Source organism: Fistularia commersonii, chromosome 1 (assembly GCF_037954325.1).
Source record: "Fistularia commersonii isolate RoL2024-O1a breed Wild chromosome 1, RoL_Fcom_v1.0, whole genome shotgun sequence".
Taxonomy (NCBI): Eukaryota; Metazoa; Chordata; class Actinopteri; order Syngnathiformes; family Fistulariidae; genus Fistularia; species Fistularia commersonii.
Window position 1 is genome coordinate 6306459 of NC_141284.1, and position 27367 is coordinate 6333825.

Consider the following 27367-nt stretch of genomic DNA (forward strand, 5'->3'; position numbering starts at 1 on the left):
ACACGCTCTGAAAGCCCAAAGTTCAAAATGGGTGCATTACATTAATAAAATTTAATTTTCTCCGTAATACTTTGTGAATTTCAGAAGCAACACACTACACACTTGTTTGTACAAAGTGTAAAGGTAATAAAAAGCAATATATACAGTGGTACCTTTATTTTAGACATCAAAAAGTAATTGCGCCTCCCAGTGTTTTCTTTTCCGAGGAAACCGGGTCCAAATGGCTCTTTGGGTGTTAAGGGTTGCCGACCCCTGGTCTAGGTAAAGGCCTGGTTCAGTCGGTAAGAGTGATCTTCCCGGAGGTTCCTGTTTCGAATCTTGAGCTCCTCCTAACCTTTGGAAGTGTTGTTGAGCAAGAGAACGAACCCCTGACTTTTCTCCCAGGGTGCTGCAACTATGGAAGTTGAGCTGCTGCAACAAGATGTTCATTACTGGGATTGGACAACTTTTCTTCTGTATACACCATTTGGCCTTTTTGCAAAGGTGTTACCATCTGATGCTCTCCTCTGTACACAATGTTTGAGGTACATCTTTCCAAGAATTAATAGCCGCAAGACGGAATATATGTGTGTGAATGAAAGGAACTCGAGTGGATCGGTGAGGCTACAGGGAGTGGAGATCGAGAAGTTGGAGGATTTCAGGTACTTGGGGTCAACAGTCCAGAGCAATGGAGAGTGTGGAAAAGAGGTTAAGAGACGGGTTCAAGCAGGTTGGAATGGGTGGAGAAAAGTGTCAGGGGTACTATGTGATAGAAGACTATCGACCAGAATAAAAGGAAAGGTGTACAAGACACTGGTGAGACCAGCGATGCTGTATGGCCTAGAAACAGTTGACAAAAAGACAAAAAGACTGGAGGCAGAACTAGAGGTCGCAGAGATGAAGATGTTGAAGTTCTCTTTGGGAGTGACCAGGATTGATAGGATCAGGAATGAGTCTATAAGATGAACAGCACGTTAGATGTTTTGGAGAGAAGGTCAGAGAAGCCAGACTGAGATGGTTCGGTCATGTACAGAGGAGGGATAGAGAATACATTGGTAGACGGATGCTGGAATTGGAGCTGCCAGGCAGGAGGTCTAGAGGAAGACCAAAGAGAAGATTTATGGACGTAATGAGAGAGGATATGAAGGTAGCTGGTGTGAGAGAGGAGGATACAGAGAATAGGGTTAGATGGAGAAAGTTGAATCGCTGTGGCGACCCCTGAAGGGAAAAGACGAAAGAAGAAGAATAGCCATTTGCGTGTTGTCCATCGGAAGCAAATTGGGGTTCAGTGTCTTGCCCAAAGACAAAAAAGTGTGAGCTGCTGTTGTTATGTCCTTCTCTCTTGTCCTTTCTCTTTATATCCCAACCCGTCGAGATACTGTAGAAGGCCACCTGCGTTGAGCTCGGATCTGTCCAAGGTTAAAAAGACAGTTTTCCTCGGCACCGTGGCTCATGTGCTTGGTCGTGGGGGACCGTCGGGTACCTGTAAATCATTTTAAAGAATCTACATCGCAAGTGTCAACTCTGCTATGATTCGGCGGCATAGAAATAAATTCTGACTTGACTTCGACATGCAGACGGAAGGAGTCTGAATTGAACCTCCGACATTCTGATTTGTCTGCTCTATCAACAGAGCAACAGCCAACCCAAAATTTGCTTAACTATCTTCCCAGCTGGCAGATCCTCAAAACTACCCATTTGCTGTACGACCTTCCGCAACAGCGGGAAAGCAGAAATGACAACATTTCTGTGTTTTCCATATTAACCATGTCCACTTCAAATTTCTAACCAATCACACGTTGGTTGTCGGACACCACGTGAGAAAATAGACGATGCACCCTGAATGCGTTGTGAGAACAGAAAGTTGCTCTTAGAGCCCATGTGGTATCCTGAGTGCCTCTACAATGGTGGCTACAAGTATGAATTATTCATCCATTCATTTAATATCTATCGCTTATCCTGTACGCTGGATCGGCGGGATGCTGTAGCCTAAAAACGAACTAAATAAAGAAAAACAAAACATTTCACGCATTGATTTTCGAGATCCCAACGACGGACCGGAAGCCGATCCCGTTCGTTTCCGTGCAAATATGAGCGACAGAAGTACCTCCTGTTCTTACGGAGCCGGTTATTAGTCAGACGGTTTATGCTAAACACAAACCGCGACTTCCCGAAACAAGGTAGACGTTCATCATTGAGATTCATCCATTCATTCAGGGAGACACCCACGGCTTCCAGAAACAAGGTCAGCGCTCATCATCAAGATTCCCATCGGAATACAATGTTATCTAGTTTGTCCAATGTGGACACCTGTATGCCTCTGTTTCCCGTTATGTTCGGCCGTGTGGGGAGGGGGGTTTAAAAAAAAAAAACGGGAGAAAAGTTGATTCAGTAGCTGTTCCCATAATTTATATGCCCTCTTCCTTCTGCTGTGCATAAACAGTGCACCCATCTGTCCTGGTTTATCTGCCTGCAAATTCACCACTTTAAATGCAAATTACCTTCCTTTGTAGGACATCAAGAAGCCATAATCCCTCGCTGGCGTTTACAGTAGGTAAAAGCAGTGTGATATTATTTGCGGAAAGGAGAGAGATAATTCATGCATACTTAGCAGCCTCCTTTTCTTTTCGTTTTCACTTTTTTTTCTTTAACCGTCGCCGAACTTCGCTGTCAACCGTAGTAAGCGTGTTTTTTTTTTTTTTTTCAATTCTATTTTATTCATTTTTTTTTTATTTTTTTTTTTTACAGACACAAACAGGTAAACATATTCCTCCTCCAGCTCGCAATGAATAAATGGCGGGTTTATAAGAGCACTTGATAACAAGCAAAAACAAGAAACACAAGCTTCTCAGAAGAGAGAGAGAGTAATTACCGCCCTATTACACATGCTAGTTATATCTCAACTGTTTGAACTTTCAGTTCGGGGCTTTCGGTATTGCTCTTCAACAGCCGCTTGGTTTTCTCCGGCATTCCGTCACATAAATTAATTCCTTTTTGATAGCTCGTGTGGTTCCTGACTGCTCCTCTCGCGCCCCCCGGAAACGCAACTCGGCCGACCCGAGCGCGCCATCGGTCGTTTCCCTACCCAAGCGCCCCGAGAAAACAGATCTCACGTCGCTTCCTCAAAGCTGTCAATCGCCTTAAAAAATGCATCGGGGTATCGATCAAAAGGTGATTTTTAAATATTCCCTGGGATCTTTGCAAACACCACCGGAGAACGTCATTACGAGGCTTCTCTTAATTTGGAAAGGCCTCAGTTTCGGTGCATTTACACCCACGGAAAGGTAATTGAGCGACTGAATAATTTATTTTCCACAGGCGGTCAGCTCCCTAATAGGAACCCATCTCAGTTGGAACAAGTCATGTTATGTAACAAAAACAAAGGAAAGGTTGATTTATGGTTGGAAACTGTTCAGCAGCATGCATTTAACCCTGTTGGCTTCACTTGGTCAGTGCCGACACCGATTTTTAACTTTGACTTTGACGAAACAAAGGACCACTCGTCCAAGGGAGAAAAGCGACGCTTGCGTATTTAGCTAAAATCGGATATTTAACCTCATGCCTCAAAGGGGAGACCCAAACTAATGTCGGGTTGGCTCGGTCAGTGTCAGATCAGCAGCACCACTGTTTCGAGATCCGACACTCCGTCTGCTAATTTTACCTGACGGAGAGATGCTGCTAAAATTTTTGCATCAGCAGTGTGGTTCCAATTGGGATTTTTCGGTGTTGGATCGTTCTGGCATATGTGTCGCAGATTCCTCCCGGATTATACGGCGCAGATACTCATCCAGGTTCTAGTCATCTCTCTTCTGGACTACTTTAACTCGCTCCTTGCCAGTGGCCCAGCGGTGACCATCATACCTCTGGAGCTTATTCAGAAAGCGGCAGCCCTCCTGGTGTTCAACCGTCCCAAATTCCCCCGCACAACTCCCCTTCTACTGTCCCTTCACTGGCTCCCGGTAGCCGCCCGCAACAAGTTCAAGACCCTGGTGCTCACCTACCGGGCAGTTAATGGGAGAGCCCCGTCTTATCTCCAGGATATGGTCAATCCACATGTCCCTACCCGTCCCCTCCGATCTGCCACCTCTCGATCTGCCGATCTGCCACCTCTGGAACCAACTCCCAAAAAAGGTCCGAACGGCGAGGACGCTGCCCATCTTCCGCAGTGAGCTGAAAACATACCTCTTCACCAGGCACTACCCCACAAATCGCACTCAGCCCCAACCCCCCCCAAAAAATGAAGAAATGAATGTATGTATGTACCGTACCCTGACTATTGAGCCCGCCACATTACAAGCCGCGCCGGCTGGCCGATCGCTATCTAGGGCTTCCTCCTGCGCACTAGAACCGTCAATGTCGTCTTCTTCGGTGTCGGAGTTCCACGGACTCAGAATTCCCCGGTCATTTCATCGGTCCGATATGACGAGGATAAACGTTATAGCGGCGTGAAGCTCGTTTGCCCATCCAAAAAAATTCATATATTAGCCGCATCATCGTTTCAGTGAAAAAAGTTGCTGCTTATCGTCTGGAAATTACGGTATATGGTTTTGAGATGGCTATTTGTTAGAGTGGCCACACGTGACTTCCAACTACTGGTACTTTGGATCTTCGGTGACGGAATTGCACTTTTTGTATGTCGCTTTGGATAAAAACGTCCACCAAATGACTGCACTGTAATGTAATGTACTGTTGCTGCATCAACAGGAATATTTATTCATTCAATCATTAATATATTCAGGAACTATACCGCTTGTCCTGCAGTCACAACTGTGTGTCTGTGTGTGTGTGTGTGTGTGTGGGGGGGGCGCTAGAGCCGGATTTAAATGATATAAAATGATTAAAACAAACAGGAAGTTGAAGAAACAGCAAAATAAAACATAACATTTAGAAAGTTTCCCGTTGATTGAAGGCCAATGCCATCGAATCAACACCTCCTAATTGGCATCATCTTAACTCGTTAAAATTGCTCATTGGGTTGCAAATTGAAACGAGAAACGCGGCGAAAGTTTCAGAGAACACGCGTGCGCCAGGAGACCCGGCACGCCTCGCTACGGGGATCCGCCTCACCGTTAATGTACTGATGTTACTTGCCACCAGGCGGCGCCAAATGATGAATGAAGCACAAGACGTGCAGATTGAGATGTCATGGTTTGAGGACTTGGATTTATATGAAGCAATTTGGACCAATAAGAAAAAATTAAACATCCCTTTGCATAACTTTTTCTGTTAATGTCACAGTTATCAACACTCAGGTTGCATCACAGAGGTACGTACCTCGTATTCCTGGGAGAATCGCAGGCCGTCGTTGGCCTTGAGCCTGTCGATGTGGTCTGCCAGGTCGCACGTGGCGATGGGCGGATGTTCCCTCATCCCTGCGCGGAGAAGCAGGGCGGTGAGTTCGGTCACCGCTTGGGCGTGCGCACACACACACACACACACACACACACACACATGTGCGCTCACACACACACAAGGACAATATAAGCAGAGTGCAAATGCATGTTGAAAGGCTCAGCGGCGTGTAGCAATGGTGAGCAGCAGGGATGAGCTGAAGCCACCGGTGACGTGAGTTTCAACCCGCATGCTGAATAATTACAGACGCGCCGCAGAGTGAAGAGTTGCATCATGAGAACCTGTGCATCCTATTTTTCGTTTTGGTGTCATGGCCTGACGGGAGACGGTGTTTGAGCCGAGAACGTCAACTGTAGTGACGGAGGCCAAAACACAACACTTCACAAGACAAACAAACAATAATATATGTATTTTTATACATATAATATATATACATCGATGAATTAAATGTATGTATTTATGCATTGTGACTTATACGTAGTTGCCATTTCATATGAAATTTGTCGCTTTGCGGTGCCTAAATAAGCTGGAGGTCGGTGGACTGATCCAAGTGAAATACCGTTTTAGCTAACCTTTGCTAATTTATCTTGGCTAATGCGTTCATACAGTCTGGTCGATCCATCGCAAACACTTGGAGTTATTAAACTATACTGCTCAAAAAAATAAAGGGAACACTTGAACAACACAATGTAACTCCAAGTCAATCACACTTCTGTGAAATCATAGTGTCCACTCAGGAAGCAACACAGATTCATTTTGACTTGTTTTAAGGACATTACATCAAAGTTGGATCAGCCTGGAGTTTGTTTTTACACTTTAATTTTGAGTGTGATTCCTAATCCAGACCTCCATGGGTTGATACAATTGATTTCCATTGATCATTTTTGTGTGATTTTGTTGTCAGCACATTCAACTGTGTAAAGAGCAAAGTATTTCATAAGAATATTTCATTCATTTAGATCTAGGATGTGTTTTTTAAGTGTTCCCTTTATTTTTTTGAGCAGTGTATAATATAGATATAAATAAAACTTAGATGGAATGAATGGACTTAGTTGCATGCACACAGTTCTTTTAAAAAATTGTAACTAGTGTTCGCAACAGCTGAGCACTGGATCTCAGAACCGATGGAACCATTCTAACCGACAAGACGCGACAGATAAATCGTGACGGTAACTCGCTGTCTGACTGACGAGTTTTCGAATGAAAAACCTCAAACATCTCAATCCCAAAGCCCTCAAGAGTAATGCCGCTTTCCCCACTGCACATTTCCAGCAAGACTCGACTGGTTTCTTAATATTAGCAATACTTTTTTCAAGTTCCTGCTCTGGTGAGGTGATGTTAGCAGACTGCTAGCCAGTGTTTGGCCAGAGGATGTAATCACTGAAATTCAAACTGCCATAAAAAAAAAAAAACGCATATTAGCCTTCTCTGGCTCTTCTCTTTGGTTGACCGGTAGCCACAGCTACTTGGATAGCCCACCATCGCCTCCATTGTTTGTGTTTTGGTTGTCACGTACAAAACGATCTCTACGCTTTGCCGCCACCTTGCAGTATCGGCCCCGCCCATATTGAGGTTCTATGAAATAATGGAAAACCGCCTAAAGCATGTTGAGAAGAGTTGAATTGGGCTGGAACTTTGTGCTGGAAAAGCGCAAAAAAAATGTTTGTAGTGGTGAATGACTATTTGAGTGACTGTGTGTCTCAATATGCTGCTCTGTGATTGGCAGGCGACTTCACACCCCGCTCCTTCGAATTTGTCTTGGCCCACCGCGCAATGGCATCCAGTGGAATTGTTTTTTTTTTCTCTAATGTTTTTCTTTCTTCATCTGTTTTTTTTTTTTTCTGTCTTCAAATTCTGGAAAGCCATTGTGTTCCTTTCAGGCCACTGCTGTTTTTTTTTTTTTAGCGAGATTGTTTATTTTTCATTGTGTTCTGTGAGCGACGCTCCTCCTCTCAAAAAAAACAGACAAAAAAAAAAAAAACAAAAAAAAAAAACGCTGTTGTGTTTCAACCCCACTGTTGAGGTGGTGAGAGCTCAATTCCAAATGACTGCGGTGTCGAACGAAGCGGGGTTGGGGGGTGGGGGGGTGGGAGTGGGGGTGGGTTGAAGGTTCGGGGGAGGGATGGGGGGGTCAGGCGGGGATGGGAGGAAACATTAGTCACACACAAGAGGAACGGAAACTAACTTGGAGTGCTTGGGCAACTGAGGGCACTGGAACCTGTGGGGAGAAAACCAGGCAAAACACACAAGACAGGGGTCAGTTAGGAGGAGACGGGGGAAAAGAATAGAATAACAGAAATGAGAAGGAAGAACTGGGGAAAGAGCTGGATGTTTTTTTTTTTTTTTAGCTTATGAAAGGCCCCCCAAGCTTAATGCAGCCTCCTTAATCCTGATGCAGTTGACAGGAACTTGGGTCTTTTTGCTTGAGAACAAACTGATACTGGATTTTTCTGGAAATAGCTATACTTAGGACTGAAAATGTTGAGTACTTTTTATAGATTTATGTTATATAGTGTAGTATCTAAAGTCACAGTTACTGTTTTATATATCACATAAGGTCTTGAGCAGGGTCATATCTGAGACGTACGAGCAAATGTTGTTCCAAAAAGAAGAAGAAATAATAGCATCTGTGAAAAAAAACATCCGAAAACATTCAAAAGAATTATGTTTTTCGGATATTGACATTAAAAAAGACGGCCGATATTTGGGTCACAATTAACAAATGGCACAGCCGCATTAGGCGACATAAACATATTAAAAATGTCGGGCTTGTTTGATGAGACAAATAAAAACCAGGGCTAGTCTGCAAAGAAAAGCGCACGCTAACATGCTAAATCATGTCACGTCTGACAGGTTAACCTAACAGCCACTATTATATTTAATAATGCCTCTTATTTCTGGTCTCTGTCGGTGCGATCGCTGTCAGCTCGCGGCTCTCGGCCACAGGCCGAGCTTCCACTGCGACAAAGGCTGGCCTGCGAACAAAAAACAGCTAAAAGTGAGCCGACGCATTTTTTTTTTTCTCCTCTTTCTCGTCGGCGTAAACAACATCTGCCGGTTTCCCTCCTACTGCTGCCGGGGGTAAATGCCACCCATCTGATTGAGCTAAGAACACCGCCCCCCCCCCCCCCCCGTAAAAAAAATAAAAAGAAATAAGTAAATAAATAAATAAAAGAAAAGGACAAAAAAAGAAACAATGACAGCGAGTTTAAAACCTCCCACTGAAAGACAGGTGAGAGAGAGAGATAAGACGAGTAGCTGGAGGAGGGAAGCAATAATCAGCGAGCTAAGAAGAGAAAGAGCGGACACAAAAGAGAAAGTGGAACAGAAAGTTATGGAAAGTTTGATCAATACTTTGTGTCAGACCAAATAACAACAGTTGGATCGCCGTGACAACACAAACGGCGGTCATGTTTTGATGCCGAGGGCAGGATGAGTCCACGTTGCCATTTTTTTTTTATTTTATTTTTTTACCACGCCTGCTTTTCTAACACAGCTGCAACACAGCCGTTGAAGAAATACTCCGTTATTTACTCTGCGCCTCGCTCTGAATGGCACCCTGCATCCATTTACAGTAAACACCTTCTCGCTGTGATTCACTTGAGTAACGTGGGAGGATGAGAAGGTATCGCCGAGTTTACGTCTGCCGTCGCTTTGGCACGAACACGTTTCATGTTCCGGTATGCGTGAGTGATACAACGGGCCTCGGTAAAAGCGACTGAAAGAACTACAATCCGACAATCCAGTTCAGACTTAACGCAAAGCAACAGCTATTTATTGACCTCCGAGCATCTTTATCATTTAAAATCGATGTTTGCCCGGTAACAATGAGCTGAGCCGATCAGGAAAATAACAACTGCTTGGTAGGATTGTGGGTAATGTAGTTCTCCAAAGTGCCCTGCGCTTTCTCTTTTTCGAGATTCCCAGGGCCATTCTGAATATTAAAGTTATTATTGCATCCTGTAAGTTATTAGCACGTAACTGTTAGCGCTGTTGTTATTCTTAGTTGCGCTCTAAGCTCTAAGCACTCTAAGCCTCAATGGGATCATTTATCATTTATTTTCAAAATTCTTATCGTAAAAACCTGCAAACACTTTTACAAATTGTTATCAGTATCTTGGCATTGGGTTTCAACCCAAGTTGGACTGCTTTAAATAGATAGAAAATAAGGATTTCCCTTTGCTTTCGGACTGTCGATGAATTCAAGATAAGATTGCAGAATATATATATACAGGACTGTCTCAGAAAATTTGAATATTGTGATAAAGTTCTTTATCTTCTGTAATGCAATTAAAAAAACAAAAATGTCATACATTCTGGATTCATTACAAATCAACTGAAATATTGCAAGCCTTTTATTATTTTAATATTGCTGAATATGGCTTGTATCTTAAGAAACTCAAAAATCCTATCTCAAAATATTAGAATATCATGAAAAAGTAATATTTGTTTTTTTAATTGCATTACAGAAGATAAAGAACTTTTATCACAATATTCTAATTTTCTGAGACAGTCCTGTAGACCCCAATTTGTCATTTGAGGGTGGACTGACTCACCTGTCACAACATCTTCCTGTTGACATTTATTTAATTTTCATATCAAATATTCCTCTTCAGCATCAAAGTTGATTTTTTTTAAAAAAAAGTATCAATATTATATATTACTATTATAAAACTCGGGCCAAAATAGTGATGATGATACAGACTCCATACTGGATTTATTACACGACGGCGAGGGGTGAATCCAAACAAAACGAAGCTTTTATTTCGCTAAATGTCAATCCAATATACATATAAATCGTGGGGAAATACGGGGGAATAAAACCCAGCGGCCCGGTTTGAAATAAAGCATTGTATTCTTTGAAAGCTGTTTTATTTATGATACCGCTCCCCTCAATGCACTTAACAATACGCTGTCTGGGGCTTTTTGATGTGCATGTCAGAGATCAGTCAACGTCTGGCTAGCAGAATAAGAAGGACGCGGTCTTTTGTGCTCACTCGGAGAGGAGGATGATGCATCCGTCACACACATCCGGACAACTCAGCTGCAGAATTCCGCCCCTTGAGCCGACCCTACCCGATGTGGCGCTTTAGGCGATATCTCATTTGTTGGCCCTCTCCATTGGTTATTTTTATATGTTTACCAAATAAATGTTTTTTTTTTTTTCCACTATCTTAAATCTATAAGATAACTTCACCATATTTTTTTTTTTGCTGAACAAATTACAAATAAATTCCCAAAAAACTGAAATAAATTATAAATACCCTTGACACAAAATTAAAAATCCTGTAACTAAGTGAATAACCAACAATAATGGTCATAATAATAATGGGAACAAGGGATCACATCAATAAATATGCCCTTCCACCCCCCCCAAAGAGGTCAAGCATTGAGGCATGAGGAGGAGGGGTATTATAATATATTAAATACTTATTTGGTATTATCATTTATAGTGATATCAAGGTATCAATGATATCAATGTTTTACATTTAAATCAGGGTGAGCTTTTCCTTTTTAAGTATTAATTGTAATAATTTTAAAATGATTATGGAGAAGGGGATTTTTTTTTCCTGATTTTGTGGCACCCCGCATTAGCATTAGCATTAGCATTAGCATTTGCAGCCACGTGTGGCGGGGGTGACATTCACATCTTTTGAAATTTTGCCAACCTTACCACCATTTGCCAACCTTACCTCGATTCCCTTCGGACGAGAAACTTCAATCTAGCGCATCGTCTCGCTTTTGTTGTTAATCGGTTGCTTTTAACTAAACCACTCCCTGAGGTCTGTGCACAATCACTACACGCAGGAAAGTAGTTCCGTCTCTCCCCAGCTACTCTTTTCACATTAAATAACTTGCCATTCCTCTTCACGTCTGACTTCTGGCACAGCTCCGGTTTCCGCCACCTCCAGAAGTTCTCCGATGACTCTTCCATCGTTGGACGCGTCAACGATGACAACAAGGAGGAGTACAGAGGTCTGATCGCGAATTTTGTTGAGTGAAGCAACCAGAACCAGCTGCTACTCAACATCTCCAAGACCAAGGAGGTGGTTGTGGACTTTCGGAAGTATCGGAGGAGACGGGTACCGATCACCACCCAGGGTGAGGAGGTGGAGATAGTGGACTCCTACATGTACCTTGGGGTCCACATTAACAACAAACTGGACTGGTCACACAACACTGACGCACTTTACAGGAAGGGTCAGAGCAGGATGTTCTCCCTAAGGAGACCGAGGTTGTTTGGCATCTGTAGCGGGGGAACCCAAGACCTTCTACCAGTCTATGGTAGCCAGTGCACTCTTCTTCGGTATAGCGTGCTGGTGGGGCGGTGCCAGGACTGGTGAGGTCAATGGGCTCAACAAGATAGTGAGGAAAGCTCGCTTGGTAGTGGGACTGAACCTGGACCATCTTCAATAGGTGGCAGTGGGGAGGGTGAAGGACAAGCTGGGAGCTATCCTGGACACTCTTTCCCACCCCTTGCACGACAAGCTGTGGCTGATGTGCCGAACCGAACGCTTCGGTTCTCCCACGGTTATCAGACTGTATAACAGCAGTCTGACCGGCCTGAGGTTAACCTTACCCCAGTCACTACCTCACCCATTCACATGTCATTTGCTAACACTACTGTCTCTCTTATCCTCGTTTCTCCCAGCCCGCACACATCCTGCCTATTTTTGTTTATTTGTTTTATTTATTGCTATTCATTTCTGTCACTCTATTTATATTATTGTTTAGTTCTAGTTGTGTATTTTCCTTGATGCTGCCCATTGTCATCCCTGATGTTGTTGTTGTTGTCTGCTGTCTATTTATCTGTCGTTTATTTATTTGTGGATTTTTTTTTTTTGTCTTGCTATCTTATCTTATCTTATCTTATCTTATCTTATCTTATCTTATCTTATCTTATCTTATCTTATCTTATCTTATCTTATCTGAAATGGTGCCAAATAGACTCCCGTAACGCACCGAAAGTTTTTAAGTAATGTTGGAACGTGCATGAGGTGACTTTCGATTGAGCGGGGATGCATTCTGCAGCTGACCGCTCCTTGCGCTAAGCAAAGGTGAACTGTGGCACTGAGATACAGTGCATCCATCTACTTCCCCTTCTCGCTACAGGGATCATTAAAAACTGGTGAACCAAAAAGTTGGCACATCCCATCATGCAGTCCAGATTTCCATTATGGAGGAGCCATGACCTCGCACATACAGTAGACACTCTTGCCTTTATAGATTTATATATAACCTTTGATAGCTATCAGGTGGGATACTTTTCTCTAGCCACGTGTGTGTCTATATTGCGTCGTAAAACACTTTGCAGAAGTATACGAAGCGCTAACGGGAGCTGAGGTTACATCCCTTGTATACACCTAATAAAACTGAATCTGTGCACGTACAACATATAGACGGCACGACGGTGAGCTGATTTGGACCGCAGAGCTTTCTTGCACGGACGATTATGCATGTATGTGTGTGTGTGTGTGTGTGTGTGTGTGTGTGTGCATGCATGTCTTTATGCATTTCATGATGAATACATATGAGCTCATTTGAGCTAAGACCATTGTATGCGTGTGTGTGTGTGTGTGTGTTTGGGTGTGTGTGTGTGTGTGTGTGTGTGTGTGTGCCCATGCCTTGTGTTTGATAGTTGAGTCTCCTCATCTCCACAGGGTCCGAGGAGTGGGCCAGCAGTGAGTCCTTAACCCCCGCCATGTGTTCGTCCTTGGATGAAGGAGACGTTCGTTTCCTGGGGAAAGAGGATTGGCGTCACGACAGGAAGTAGCAAACAGTAAACAAACGGTAAACATCCCAGATTGTGGTGGCTAGCTTGTCGAGGATACAAAGATTCACAAGAGGAATGTAGAGTAGAACCATTTTAAAAATGTAAGAGGGTTAATAATTAAAAATGAATGGTGATTGTAAGTGGTCAAAGACAGGATCCTTGTGGGACATTGCTCATCACAACCGTGAGTTACTTGATTCCTTCAATAATAATATAGATTAATTTCTAACAAAAATAATTGAATCAAACACAGCCAATTAGTAGTTATTTATTTCTATGTTTTTTGATATTTTTTCAAGTTGTGAAGAAGTTTGAACCACAAAACGTAAGTCGACGATACGACCACAAAAATGTATCTTTGACGACAATACATTTTTGCCTTGTAATTCCCTGCAATTTTTTAAACTGATAAGCTGCTTTCGGCAATTCTATTGTCGGTAGCACTTTGCTGCGACAGATTTCTGATATCCCGTCCCGTGACAACATGACGCCAATTGGTCATCGGATAGCATCTGAGCTATGCTAGCTTCTCTTGTATGCTCTGCCAAGCCTCCGGGTTTTGGGATTAACTGTTTAATCGAATGATCCACGACAATTTATTTCCAACTCGTGCCTTTTTTTTTCATTTCTTCAGTCCTAACTTTGGACTTTTCCACAGCTGTAAACTATGTCACCGCTCATGTGTTTCTGTCCAATTTTCAGTCTGTTTCTGTGAAAGCACACCAAAGAAAATGGGCACAAGCCATGTGACTTTGAAATGAGGGCCAGTGCACTGAAGCTGATGTTAAAAGAGGCTCTCAGCCCCTCCGTTCCCGTCCCTCCCCCTGGTGGGGAGCCTGCCATCTGAGTGAAATCAGCGTAGGTCATGGATGGCGGTGAATTTCACTGCATGCTACATCAGGTTGCCACTCCACTTTGGCTTCGAGTGCCCACATGAGTGCTTCCAGCTGTAGATGCTTGAGATTCTGTTTATTTAAAATGCTTAATTGCGCTTGTATGACAACGTGAAAACTGGAGGAATCAGCGCGGCAGCCCGGTGTCTAAAAGACTCAGGTAATTATGATAATGAAGCATTACGGTGACATGAGCTGCTAGATTTACACCGCTTGTGCCTCGCATCATCATTCTGCCCAGACAAAGAGGAGACAGGCGTTCACACCGGCCTTTTTTACGGTCGCCTTACAGGAGAAGAACAAGACCGTATTATCTGAATCAAATGTTTTTAAGCAAAGACACCAAATAAGGACAATTTGACACACACGCAATCATGTCTTGTTCAAAAAAAAAAAAAAAAAATCAAGTCTATTTGTTTCTCGCAATGTCAGCGTCTGACCTGAATTTGGTTGCTGTGTTTAAACAGGAAACTGCAACCCTTTCTCATGTGCGTGAGTGGAGCTTGAGGATCTACAATGTGAATGTGAAGCAAAATCAAATTGTAAACTTGTGAGTGCAGGTTTAAGTTGCCTCCTTGTTTCAGGACGTCTTCGCCAATGGTGCCGATCGACCTACCTGGCTAATCCGGACGCGGCCAGGCGAGTGGAAATTCCAGATTTAAAATAATTTGTCTTGCCGGGACACGGCTTCATGAGATTTTGACAAACCGATATCTTTGCTTGGAAGTCCGTTTCTCATTTTATTCAGAAAAACTAACAGAGGAAAAACCATTGACTAAACTAGCCTCTAACATTAACCAACCGGAGTGTTTAGATTGGGCCGGATGTCTTGTCTCCGTTACTTTGTAAGACAACAGCTCTAAACTGAGCAAGTACTTTGCTAATCTGATTAGCTTTCATGCTAAGTTTGGCTAACTTTGTCCCGGCATAGCAAACAGGCTACCCAGAAATGTTCATGTTAAACATATAGTCCAGTAGTTTCTCTGAGACTAACTGCGACAATTCAACATCTGGGACCGTCAGTCATTCCATGCAACACCATTGGGTGGATGCCTGTTGCTGAGGGGCTCATAGATAACAAAAAAAAAGAACAATGCTAACTTTTGCAGCCATGCTAAAAACATAAGAAGCATATTATTTCCATTTTTAGCGCGAAGCCAAATCCAGGCGGCTTCTTTGTTCCTCCACTGTCAAGATCGCAAATAACGACAGATTAGCTACTCTCGGTCACAAAGCATCACTAAAATTTATTGATCTGAAAGGCATTTTTTTCCACAAAATGCCAAAAGTCATCAAAACATTGCATTTATTAGGCTGCACAGGAACTGCGATTCTAAGCGTGAACAGGGTCAGGATTTGCCGTCATAAGGCTGAAAGTCCTGAATCTACCACCTGGAGATCAGTAGCCAAAGTGCTAATGCTACATTAGCTGCAAACAAAACAAACTCGGACGCGCACCAGATAAGGTCACGTCCAAGTCTAAGATTGGGTCTTATCCAGCATCCAGTTTTTTCGTTTTGCGGGTCAAAATAACAACTTTGTCTTTTAAAAACACTAACTTTCACATTCCGCATGAATCTACATTTGTCCGACTTTATTTGATCGTAATGATGATCAAGTCAATTGATCCGTCGAACCTTCAGGAAGCAGAAAGGCCTGGATTTCGGACAGCGGGGAATAAATTTCAGTTATTTTTTTTTCCCTTCCTCTCAAAAAAGTACAAGAGAATGAATGTGTATGTATTAGTGATGAAGACCATCAGCAGTCGGGTCAGGTGTGTGTCAGACCGGGCAAGTAACAAAAGGAAAGCCGTGAAAAGGTTGTTGTGATGTCTAGTTGTTGCTCCGAGGTGATATCAGTCTCGGGTTTCTCAAGTCTGGCATTTGTTTTGCAGGCGAAGCCGCAGGTGTGTGAGGGGTTGAGGGGTGAAGACGGCGCTGAGGGAGGATTATGCCGAGGGGAAGATCGGTGGGATCGGTGAACACGGCACTCGGAGCCGAATTACGGAGAAGAAAAAAAAAAAAAAAACAACATGCACTCAAGATGCCATAAAACACAAGTGGCGAATGCTGGCCGTGAATCAAGGCTCGTGATGCATGTGTGTGTGTGTGTGTGTGTGTGTGTGTGTGTTGGCAGGGCAGTTCAGAGAAGCTGACAGGGCAGTGTGATCCTGACAATGTAACAGAAGCAAAGACTATCTGTCACTTCAAATCATGGCCGTCAGAAAACACCGACACGTCTGACCCAGAAGCGTGTTCCCCGCCCGGCGAGGGGAGGTGGGGAGGTGTGTGTGTGTGTGTGGGGGGATGCAACGTGGCGGCGGTGGGCCCTGCGGCCGCGGGGAGGTAAAGGGGAGGTGGGGTGGTTGAAGTGAAGTGGCGAGAAAAACAGACACAGACACTAACCTTTCTTGTTTGCTGCATCCACAGAAAGCAGGGAGACAGAAGAACAAGGTGGCAGGGAGAGAAAAAAGGATTAATTTACAAGTTGTCAGCAGCCGCAGAGAGTCCCAGTCAACAGAAAGTGCACCTGACAGAGCAAATTACACCACCTTATTTACCCCACCCGCCTCAATTCACAGCCCCCCCCCCAACTCCATCAGAACCTTTTATGTTTTCTATCATTGTATAAAGTGCCGCGTCTGCTGGGGGTGGGGTGGGGGGGGCGTTAATGGATTGTGACACGGCCCTCCAATTACGACGGGACGACACGCAACAAGCAGATATTAATCCATTCGTATTCATTTACATCACAAGCGTCCGATGCGGGCGTTCCGCGTCAAAAAAAAAGAAAAAAAAGAAAAAAAATGACCCCCCCCCCCCCAAGACCCCCAGCCCCTCGGCTTTTGGACGTGTGAAGATGTTCAATGGGTGGACAAAAAAAATAAAAAATAAAAAAAAAATAAAACCCTCACAGCGCCGGGTCCTTTTCTTTCGTTTAAACCTTTAAACATTGCTCCCAGTGCCGGCATAGAAAAATGTTAAAAAAAAAAAAAAAAATGTCAAGGGGAGTAATTTAACCGTTATCTAGCAGAAAATGAAATAGTCATTTTTATTTGTTTAAATAATTAATAGCTTTTCTAACCGGTATGGTTCGTGTTATCTTCCTGCCAACGCAGCCGTCTGCGCCCTGCCGCGGTGGCTCAGCTTGGCTCCACGGATGTACAAATGGAACAAAGTGCACGTCACCCGAAGCAGTCCTAATCTACATTACGTGTGTGTGTTTTTTAAACTTATTTTTAATTTTATATATTTTTTCTACATAGTCCCTGTTGGCCGCAGGGGCTGTGATTGTATTCCCGTGATAAACAGCAACAGTCGCCGTCCATTAATAATGGCTCCTCTTGCAGTGAAATACAAAGAAAAGACACACAACCCGATTTCCTTTTTTCGTCCCAACATTATGAGAAACTAAACACAGAAATATCGGGTGGTGTAATCACTGAATTGGGCTGATAAATAAGTTTATAATAAAAACATATGATATGCTAATTCATTGTCAGGGTCAGGGGTGCTGTAGTTTGTCCCTATTGAACCGTTCAATCTCTCATTCACATGTTTGGGCAATTTAGGGTACCCTCGTCCTGGATTGTTGCTTTGCCTCTCACGTGCGTAACTCTTGACATCTCCTCTCGGCATGTGACGGTTCTGATTGGATGGCCTCTCTGCGGGTTCCCCCCGACCTGCTAAGCGACACCTGGTGAGGAGCGGCGTGATTTAGCATGAGCAGCTTGCTTCGCTGTCACCCGGGCTCATTGTAGCCCGGAGCTTAGATTAGCATTCGAGCCGCGCTAAAAGCTGCAAGACACCTGGCGCTCGATTGATTCGTCTTGGCTGCTCGTCCGGCGCGTGTAGAGACGTAGCCGGCGTGGCGGTGTGGAGGAACGCAGGTTTGGCTTTGACATCCCAGACAGCTGCCGTCATTAGCGCCACAGAAGAAGAGTGTGCACAATGGCATTGAAACACAGTATTGGAGGTGCTAACGCAAATCAACTCTGTCATATTTCAATTTTTTTTTTTTTCTCGCCTTTTATCACATTTTTTTAAACACAACGATCCCCAGCGCACGTGAAAACCACGTCAATCAAACCACCCGTAGCCTCATATCATCCTAGAAACATCCAACAACATGACGGTTTTCGTTTATTGCCATCGCATGTGTTCCTCCAGCATCAAAACGGGAACCTCTTTTTCTTCCCTTTTTGTTGAAATCTAGCGCTAGCATCTGTTTCTTTTCCCAGCCGAGCGCATCGTCTCTTTCTTTTACCTCTCCGCTTGCGCACCATTTCTGGACGGCCACCAGCTCGCATAATTCCCGGGCGAAGAACTACAGCGCCTCTCTTCCCAAAAATGTAAATAAACAACATTTTCATGCGAGCGAGATGGAGCTGCGTGGGTTTGAGCGAGGGGCTTCGGTGATTGCCAGCCTGTAATTGGTGCCACAACAAGCTTGCAAGGGAACCTGTCAGTATTTCTGACGAGAGGCGCCGGCGGGGAATAAACGCAGAGAATTATTCAGCGGTTGGCCTTTTCGAGGAGTCTAAAAGCTCCTGTGCCACAAGTGACAAGAACGCCACTCCGCATCCCGTCCTCCGAGTTACAGCACTGTTTCCCGTGCTTCACTTTGTTTTCGTAATATCCGTGGGACGTGCTAAATTCATAAATGAGCTATGGGTTTCTTTCCCAGAGGACGCTTCCACCAAGATTCTGCTTCTGCTCCTGATCTGACACGAGAAGGAAGACAACTTCCTGCTTTCAAACCCGGGCCTGCGGAAGAGTTAGGAGAGTCTGCAATGTTGCCTACAAACTATTGCTAAATCCTAATTGTGAAGATGCGGCTTGTTGTGCAGAGACCAGTATTTTCCTATGTTATTTGGATTTAAATAACTCGTTCTTTTCGCGTATGTTCTCTGGTCTGGGTTCTCCAGGTTCTCCTGTCTGGGGTTTTGTTCTTGACAATCATCTTGTCAATGAAGACGCTGAATCGTGAATGAGCGGATGAGTGAAAGGTTGGATGTCTCTGTATGTGGCCCTGTGATCGACAGGCTAAACCTCGCCTCCTGCTGAGTGACAGCAGAATTAGCTCTACCGCGATTCTCCATCTCAGCGAACAGGATACGTTATGTACCCTGTTATGGGTATTCGTACCTAGGGTTGTACAGGTGCGAGATGCCTGTTGGATTTTTCCTGCGTTGTGCTCGGTTGACAAACAATCTTGAGGAATCTTGGAAAAATTAGCGGACGTGTTTCCAAGTTATAGAAAGAGAATGAAGAAAAAAAAAAAATTATTGCTATTTATCTTTATCATCATGGATTAACGTGATCGGGGGCAGGAGGTTGTGCGATCGTCTCTGGAGCTGAACATGCCTGGTTTGATATCCGGCTCTTCCTAGTGTGTCGAAGGTTGTTGAGCAAGACACTGAACCGCTAACTGCTCCCCTGGCGCTGGTGGACGTCATGCCTCCTGCTCATGCTTCATCCATGATGGGTTAATTGCAGAACTAATTCTCCCCCATGGGGATTAATAAAGGATAAATTATTATTATCATTATCTTTAAACGGGAGTTAATGGGTGTTTTTAATGGTGATTTTTATTGAAAATGTTGCTTGTTCGCTTTAAGATCTCCTTATTTTCTCTTAAATGTATTCATTTTCAGTCGTTCAATTGTTCCTGCTTCAATTGAACAAAAAAAAAAAAATCCATAAAACACGATCCTGTTAATTAGAGGTAAAAATAGGCAATTTGATCAGCCGGACAAATGGCGGTAGTTTCCGATCACCATCGAGAACCCCAACAGGATTGAAAGGCGTATTTACAAATAAATATTGCCGCCCCGGACGCTAATTCGCCGGGGTTAATGCAGGCCCGATCTCTCCTTGCGAAGCGAAATGAGAACCACAAGGAGGAACAAACACGAGAACAAGAGGGATGGGGGATTCCAACGGAGCAGAAGAAACAGCCATATGGAGGCGCCTTCCAGCGGAGTTGGCGGCTGCAGATGTTTGACCCGAGCGCAGGACGCCGGCCAACTGTCAGCCCGGGAGTGGAGGGGCCGGGGCCGAGGCCGGGGCCGGGGCCCCCCCTTCCATCTGTCACCCGCGCCCCCCCAGGCCGCCGCCGCTAAGAAGGCCGTCTGTCTCTGGCATGAGGACGGGGACGACAAACTCACGCTGCCTTCAAGGTACACAAAAGCTACACGGCCCAACGAGAGCCGATGGCCGCGAAAGACCCAAAACTTAGAAATAAATGTCCAAAGAGTCAACGGGTTGGTATTTACAAATGGATATATCATGTTTTAAGGTCATTGTATGTTTATCCAAAGTCCAATGCCGATGAATGGGGAATGTTTTTTTTTCTCACTGAAGGATTTCTTGAATTTTTTTTTTTTCCACTATCCACCGCTTCGTCTTGGAGCGGACTTATCCCCGGACAAATCGGTTTGAAGAATAATAATGAAAAGCTTAAGCACACAAATGAAATCGGGATTGACGGGCAAGCTAGCTGCTAACGGCTGGCTAACCGCTAGCTGAGCTGCAGCGGTCATGCTGCAGCATCCCTTGTGCTAACGCCGTGGTTCCTCGAGTTCTTCGTTTTCCATTGTTATTCTTCTTATTCTGGGAATAAGGATAGAGTTGAAAAATACCATGGATCTGTTCCATCTAAAAAATAAAAAGGCAATGCAGAGAGATGATGTTCCTGGATAGGGTCTTGGACAAATTGGGAGTTTATCCTGAACCAAGAATGGCTTCTAAAGAAAAGGTTTCTTAAATGAATGTTTTTATTTTCTGTTTTACATTGTTTCTAATGGGAAAAAACGGTTTTGATTTATGAAAATTTCGGAACAAATTCAATCTGAAAACTGAGTTACTGCTATACTGAGATCCATGAAGTCAAAAGTTGGATGCTAGCTTAAGTGTGCATTTTTATTTTTTGGAAACTTTTATTTTTTTTTCCACTGTCTAACAAAAAATACTAGTGAAAACACTACTGTATATATACTCTCACAATGAGAGACAATCTATTTTAACTAATAATGTCATTAGTTTGACTTAAGTAATATAGTCTTCAAAAAAATGCTAACATGTTTAATAACTCGAAATACAGTTTTAGTGGAGGTTTGACTACTTTTGAGAAATCCAGAATAAAGTCCACAAAACATAAATAAAAAGTCTCCTTTCTCCTGATGCAGCTTCTTAAATTTGACCTTTGACCCATGAAAGCCCATTATAAGATGCAGCCTGAGATGTTCCCTGTCTGGAAACTGCAGAACCCCAGTTCTCAGGTAAAGATCATTCCTCATCCACTGTTGCATTTTACCCCCCCCCCCCCCAAAAAAAAAAAATGAAATAAGGTTAATAAATAATATGTGCCAATGTCACCAATTACCCCTCGCTTGTTTAATTATCAATGCAATATCATATGTCCATATACATGTGGTTGTATTTCTTTAGAGGAAACCCCAGGGGGCGCCCTGCATACAAAGTTTTCACAATTCCCAGGGGATTTTCTGCTCCTCGAAATTATAACTTTTCTTTCTCAAATAATGAGCATAAAAATGGAGGGGATTTCTTTGAGAATTTTTAGTGCTGATAAAAGAAAAAAAGGGAGAAAAAAAAGAGGAAAACTTTGATGTTCAGCTGCCATGCTGACTTTAAAAAATATGAATATGAACTATGAAGGTTTTTTAACCATCATGATTGAAAGCACATGCGTTATAGATGTGTAATTACACATTTATACACATTTTATAGTCTCCTCCACAGACCAGACACGTCTACACTTGTGTGTGTGTTTGTTTGCACCGAGGATTCACTTGAAAGAAACTCGAAAAACACTTAACGTATATCGCACGTTTAATGTCTTTACGTTGACCCGATTAAAATCAGTAGGAGAGTCAGCAGTTGTGTTTCGTGTTGTTTCTTGATTTTTAAACAACAATAAAACAGTTCAGAAAAGAAACCGTGAATGAGCTGGAGATTTCACTCAGCAGTACGTGAACAGGGACGCGGGTCTACTTTTGAAACGTGGCGATTAGCTATGTTTGATTTAATGCACAAGTACGTTTTTCACAACTGGTCCGCAGACGTCAAGGAATGCTGCTGGTGTCCGCCAATGAAATTACACACATTCTCGCCTACATGTTAAAATGTTTTTATTTTGGGTGGAGGGTGGGGGGGGTTCTGTTTTTGCTATTTTAAAATGGATGAAGTAAGAGAGAGAGAGATGAAGGTTTTGGTATTCGTACCAGCAAGAATTTAAAACTGCTTTCATCCCAGGACAACGGAATTTTTAAAAAAGTTGCTGACGAGTGGAAACCCAATTATTAACCCAATTATATAAGGTTTATAAACCAACCAATCCTGGATGACATTGTGCAAGAAACCTGGACCTGTCAGTCACAGGGTCACAACCAATCCCTCTCTCATCGACACCTAACGGACAACAGAGGCTCCGATGAACCTACTGCTTTCGAAAGATGGATAACCTGGGGAGAACCCAGACAGAAGAACCCAAAGATGGATAACCTGGGGAGAACCCAGACAGAAGAACCCAATAGCCGAGACAAGCAGACGTCGGAAAAGTTGGATGGTCGGAGAACACGGCCAAAAGCAGATTCGCAATAGTCTTCTAAATTTAACACATCTCAACCCACTTCTCTCTAGACCAGGGGTGGGCAAACTTTTTGGCTCAGGGGTTGCATTGACTTTTAAAATTTGACAGACGGGCAGGGTCACTGCAAGATACGATACATGTTTATATATAAAAAAAAAAAAACGCATTTGTGAATAGTACATATCAGACTCATCTTACATTTGCTTTGAAAATAAAACCAGCTTGGTTTTGAAGGCTCTAACGTTTGCTTGCATTTCATGCACAAACCGTTTTTTCACTTGCAGTTTCACGTCCAGCTCATTCATGTGTCAGTATGTCCACGGTAAAGCCCCAGATCAGGTTGGCAGCAAGTTAGGCTATGCAGTGTGTGTGTGTGTGTGTGTACATTTGTGTGTCTCTGTAAAAAAAAAAAAAAAAAAAAACAAAAACCCTCACTAACCCAAGCTTACTGTTCTGTACATTTCCTGTGCATCGTGTATTTGCAAGTGTATTTGCAGTCCCTATGTCCTCTATTGTAAGTCGCTTTGGATAAAAGCGTCTGCCAAATGCAATGTAATGTAATGTTATGTAAAGGCTAAATCATAAAGCCAAAGTGTTATTCAGCTCAGGAAAATTCTCAAGTAGCTCCAAAAATGAAATAATCTCCTGTTTGAGCTCCAACATTCATTGATCCAATCATTCACATCAAGTATGAATTCTGTACCAATCTTTGGCGGGCCGGATTAAAAAGACCAACGGGCCAGAAGTGGCCCACGGGCCGTACTTTGCCCACCCCTGCTCTAGACAGTAACAAACACCTAGATGATGCAGCAGTGCCATGGCAACAGCCCCATCATTGTGATGCTTTGTTTTGAAACGCAGAACCGGACAAACCAAATGGTAATAACCAACGGCGGATTACTTTCTTCAGAATTAGCCTTCATATTATTCAACTTCAGTGGAACAAGAACACACAGTGTGATAAAGACTGACCTCTTGAAGAGCAGGATGGCAATGACGATGATGATGATGAGGATGACGGCCAGAACCGGCCCCATCACCCACAGCATCTCGGGGTCTTCGCTGTGCCGGGCCACGCCGCTGTGGAGCTTCACCATGATTGGCTCGGAGAAGGGGCTGGCTGCGTACGTCCTCTGCTGCGGGGGAGGAGGACCGGCGATTAGACTACGCATCAAGGCAAAACAGCGAGAAAATATAAAAAAAAAAAACAAAAAAAAAATAAACGCAGAAGATGAAATCCTCCGATACTGGGTTTGACCCGTTGACCCGTCTTTCCTGATGATTTACAGATTTTGTCTTGACAGCTGATGAGCATAAATTTGAATTTTATCTTGATTAAAACTTTTTTTTTTTTTTTTTTAATGCAGCCCAGAGGCTCTTTAAAAATGAGAAAGGAAAAAGTAATCTTGACACTTATTACACAGTTGTGAAGTCTTAACAACGGGGAGGATGATTTCTTCTGCGGTATTTTGAGGAATCTACTAATAGCGGCAGCAGTGCCTACAACAGGGGTGTCAAACCGGGGGCCAAATACGGCCTAATTTGAGGTCAAGGGGGCTGGACCGGTAAAATTATTACCTACAAGTAACACTAAGTCCAAATTTTTTGTTTGTTTTAGTGTAAAGGAAGTAAACAGGTGAATAATAAAATCTGTATATGTAATGAACTGTTGCTCTAAAAAATAGATGATGAATCGATATTAAAAATGAATATCAAAAATGAATTGATGAAAATATACTCTAAAAATATTGTTGAGTTAAAAGAGAAAATCTTGTCATTGTGGGAAAATTTGCCACCAGAACTTATTAGAAAATTGATTGGTAGCATGTATAAGAGGAGTTATAATGTTTACAAGGCTAATGGTGGCTATTCTGGTTATTAAATCAATCTTTTTAATTTTGCCCATTTTTTTTTCTTGCTATCGTTTTTGTTGTTTTTATAGATATCAGAAAAGAAAATTTTTAACAATGTCACTAGATATTTTTTCATCAAAATTTTTTTTTTTTTTTTTCAAATTTTGAAGCAAAATATACATTGCAACATTACTTTTAAATTTTTTCCTTGCCGTTTTTTTTTTTTTTTTGAAACCCACCGTATAAACGCCCCGGATGTTTGTGAGAAAAAAAACACACAGATTTAATTTCAGGCACGGGGCCCCAAAATATTGTTCTGAGGGCCGCAATTGGCCCGCGGGCCGCAAGTCTGTGACCCCTGGTCTACAAACTAATAATGTATCGTGCCTTTTAGCACCAGATAATATGTTACCATTGCACATTTAGCATCATGCTAATGTCCAGTAGTCTTGGGAACACACTTGTATCTAGGAATTTATTAATTTTTTTTCCCAACTTCTGTACAACCTTGACCCCTCCATTTAGCATCTAAATGCTAGTTGCGATAGCAGTCATCAGCATTACATGCTAGCAGACAAAACAAATATAAAGAAAATAAGAACAATTTCCGAAATATTCGTAAACCAAAAATAATTTCTATTTGATTGTTTTCAAATGTTGGGGATAAATAATGTGTATGTGTGTGTGTGAGTTGTAGCTTTAGTTTGACAGTTCTGGATGATTTTATGAGGTCTCTGACTGGGACATTCACAGCCATATCAGTTTATAAAAAAAAAACAAAAAAAAAACCAAAATAAATAAAAGGTGCCACGGAGGGTTGTCATGGTGGTAGGTCTACAACCTGCGACTAAAAAGGGCTCGACAGATTTTTTTTTTCCGCGGTCGTTGACAGGTTGACGAACCCACTCAAATTCGGTCCCACCTGAGCTGCTGTCAAACAAATCATGTGGTAGCGCGCCGCTATTTCATTTATTTATATATTTATATATTTTTATTTTTTTTTAGGGCATGAAACAAGACACCTCAAATAAAATGGAATCCTCTACGAAAAAAGACTTAGCGGGTAAATTTAGCACATATTTCACTGCCCTAAAAATAATCTTGAGATGATCTGCCGCCTTCAGAGGGTGCCTACTAATGTCTGTCAACCGGAGACGTGTGACATCATTTATTTAAAGAGCTTCCTTGAAAAAAAAAAAAAAAAGGAAATCTTGGTGAATTTAATAGAGATAGATTTTAAATAATTGTCTTTTTGGATTACATGGTGTAAAAAGTGAATTTATAAAATTAAAAAACAGGGATGAATTGAAAGAATCTACACAAATAGGATGTAGTAGCATCTTAAGCTTTGTTAGCCTGATGATGTCATCATGTTGTGATGTCACATTGGCTCCGGAAGAAAACCAAACTCAAGTCACAATTGACTCCGAAGTAAATTTAAACGGTTTCAAACACATCCTGCCTCCTTAAGAAAACATCTTGGAACGTGTTGAGCCTTGTTGAGCCGCATTTTGTTTATAACAGTGCATTTTGTAATAAACGTCCAAAATGTAATAACTTTTTCGTTTCATTTTGTAATAAAGCCGCATTTTGTAATAAATTTTGTCGCATTTTGTAATAAATTTTGCTGCATTATGTTATAAGTTATAACATATTGAGAAGATTATTACAAAATGCACTTTCAACTTTTTTATTCTCTAGGAAATGTAATAACATGGTGCATTATGTAATAACAATTCTAAAGCGTAGTTTATTTGTTTGTTAATTGTATTTTATTTACTTTAAAGTATTTGTAAAAGCTAGGCCTATTACTAGTATCACTGTATTAGCCTAGTAGCAGTACTTAGCAATTATTATCAGTACACTATTCAAAGGTTGCATTAACAGAGAATAATCTCAAAATGTAATGACTTATTACATAATGCGGCAAAATTTATTACAAAATGCGCTGGGGCAGTTTATAATAAAATGCTGCTTTATTACAAAATGAAATGAAAAAGTTATTTCATTTTGGATGTTTATTACAAAATGCACCGTTATTACAAAATGCGGCTCAACATATCTCAACGCGATCGGGCCATTGGTTTCAAGTCCGATGGGAATGGAACAGTTTGGCAACTTTTTTTGTTTTAATTAAGCAGCGTATCAAGCGAGACACCTGGGATGGGATTAAATGTGTCTAAAATCGGGGTCGGCAACTTTACCTGGGATAAATCAAACAGGTGAGTTTACTCTTTAGTGATGAATCTCTGCCTTGTCTTTTGAATCTCAGGTGCAAATGTACTTTTAATGATATTTTAATACTCTTTTGATGACGCCTTCTGTCTTAAAACAGACAAGTAAACAAAACTCACCTCGCAATTTATCTAGAGGAGAGAGGATTAAAAAAAAAGGGGGAAAAAGCAAGCGCGACGATTACATTTTGCTTGATAAGAATTTTTTGGAAATGTCTAATTTTTTTGAGTTTTTTAATGATGCAGATGATCCCTGGGGGGTTCAAAGGGGTCTTTCCAGTCATCTTTCATTTGATTGGCGAGGCAACACGCGCTGCGTCACGTATCACGTTCCGACGATTCTGTTGATGCGTCCGTCGCGCCGATAAGTGTTGTTATTGTACCTTTAACTTTTGGCTCAGAGCCGCGGTGGTGAAGAAACAGGGGAAGGGAGGCTGGCGCCAGGGCATTGGCCGTGAGTGATAAAAAAAAAAAAAAAAAAAAAAAAAAGAAAAGAAGAGGAAGGATGACTCAAAGCACCAAAAAGCAAGAATAGCTGCCATAGCTGAGGATAGCTGACACGCTAAAGCAATAAGGTGTTTCGGGCGCAAATGCGAGCTGGAAACCTCTGCCCCAGCATTGGGGCGGAGGTTTCCCTTCATCTTTCCCTTCATGAAAGATGCTCTGGCA

General features: G+C 42.5%; 1 protein-coding gene across 10 annotated transcripts in view; it reads right to left on the reverse strand.

The window, feature by feature from the left end:
• ptprfa (protein tyrosine phosphatase receptor type Fa) overlaps nucleotides 1-27367 on the reverse strand; it is a 316636-nt gene that overhangs the window by 44018 nt on the left and 245251 nt on the right. For 6 of the 10 annotated variants that reach the window (XM_086146258.1, XM_086146249.1, XM_086146238.1 and 3 more), the window contains 4 exons: nucleotides 23584-23747; nucleotides 12957-13069; nucleotides 7517-7549; nucleotides 5254-5351 (listed from right to left, as the gene is read on the reverse strand). In XM_086146258.1, the coding sequence (XP_086002384.1) occupies nucleotides 5254-5351; nucleotides 7517-7549; nucleotides 12957-13069; nucleotides 23584-23747 (408 nt within the window). The remainder of the gene's footprint in view (nucleotides 1-5253; nucleotides 5352-7516; nucleotides 7550-12956; nucleotides 13070-23583; nucleotides 23748-27367) is intronic. The other 4 variants (XM_086146275.1, XM_086146267.1, XM_086146229.1 and 1 more) reach the window with 2 other exon arrangements.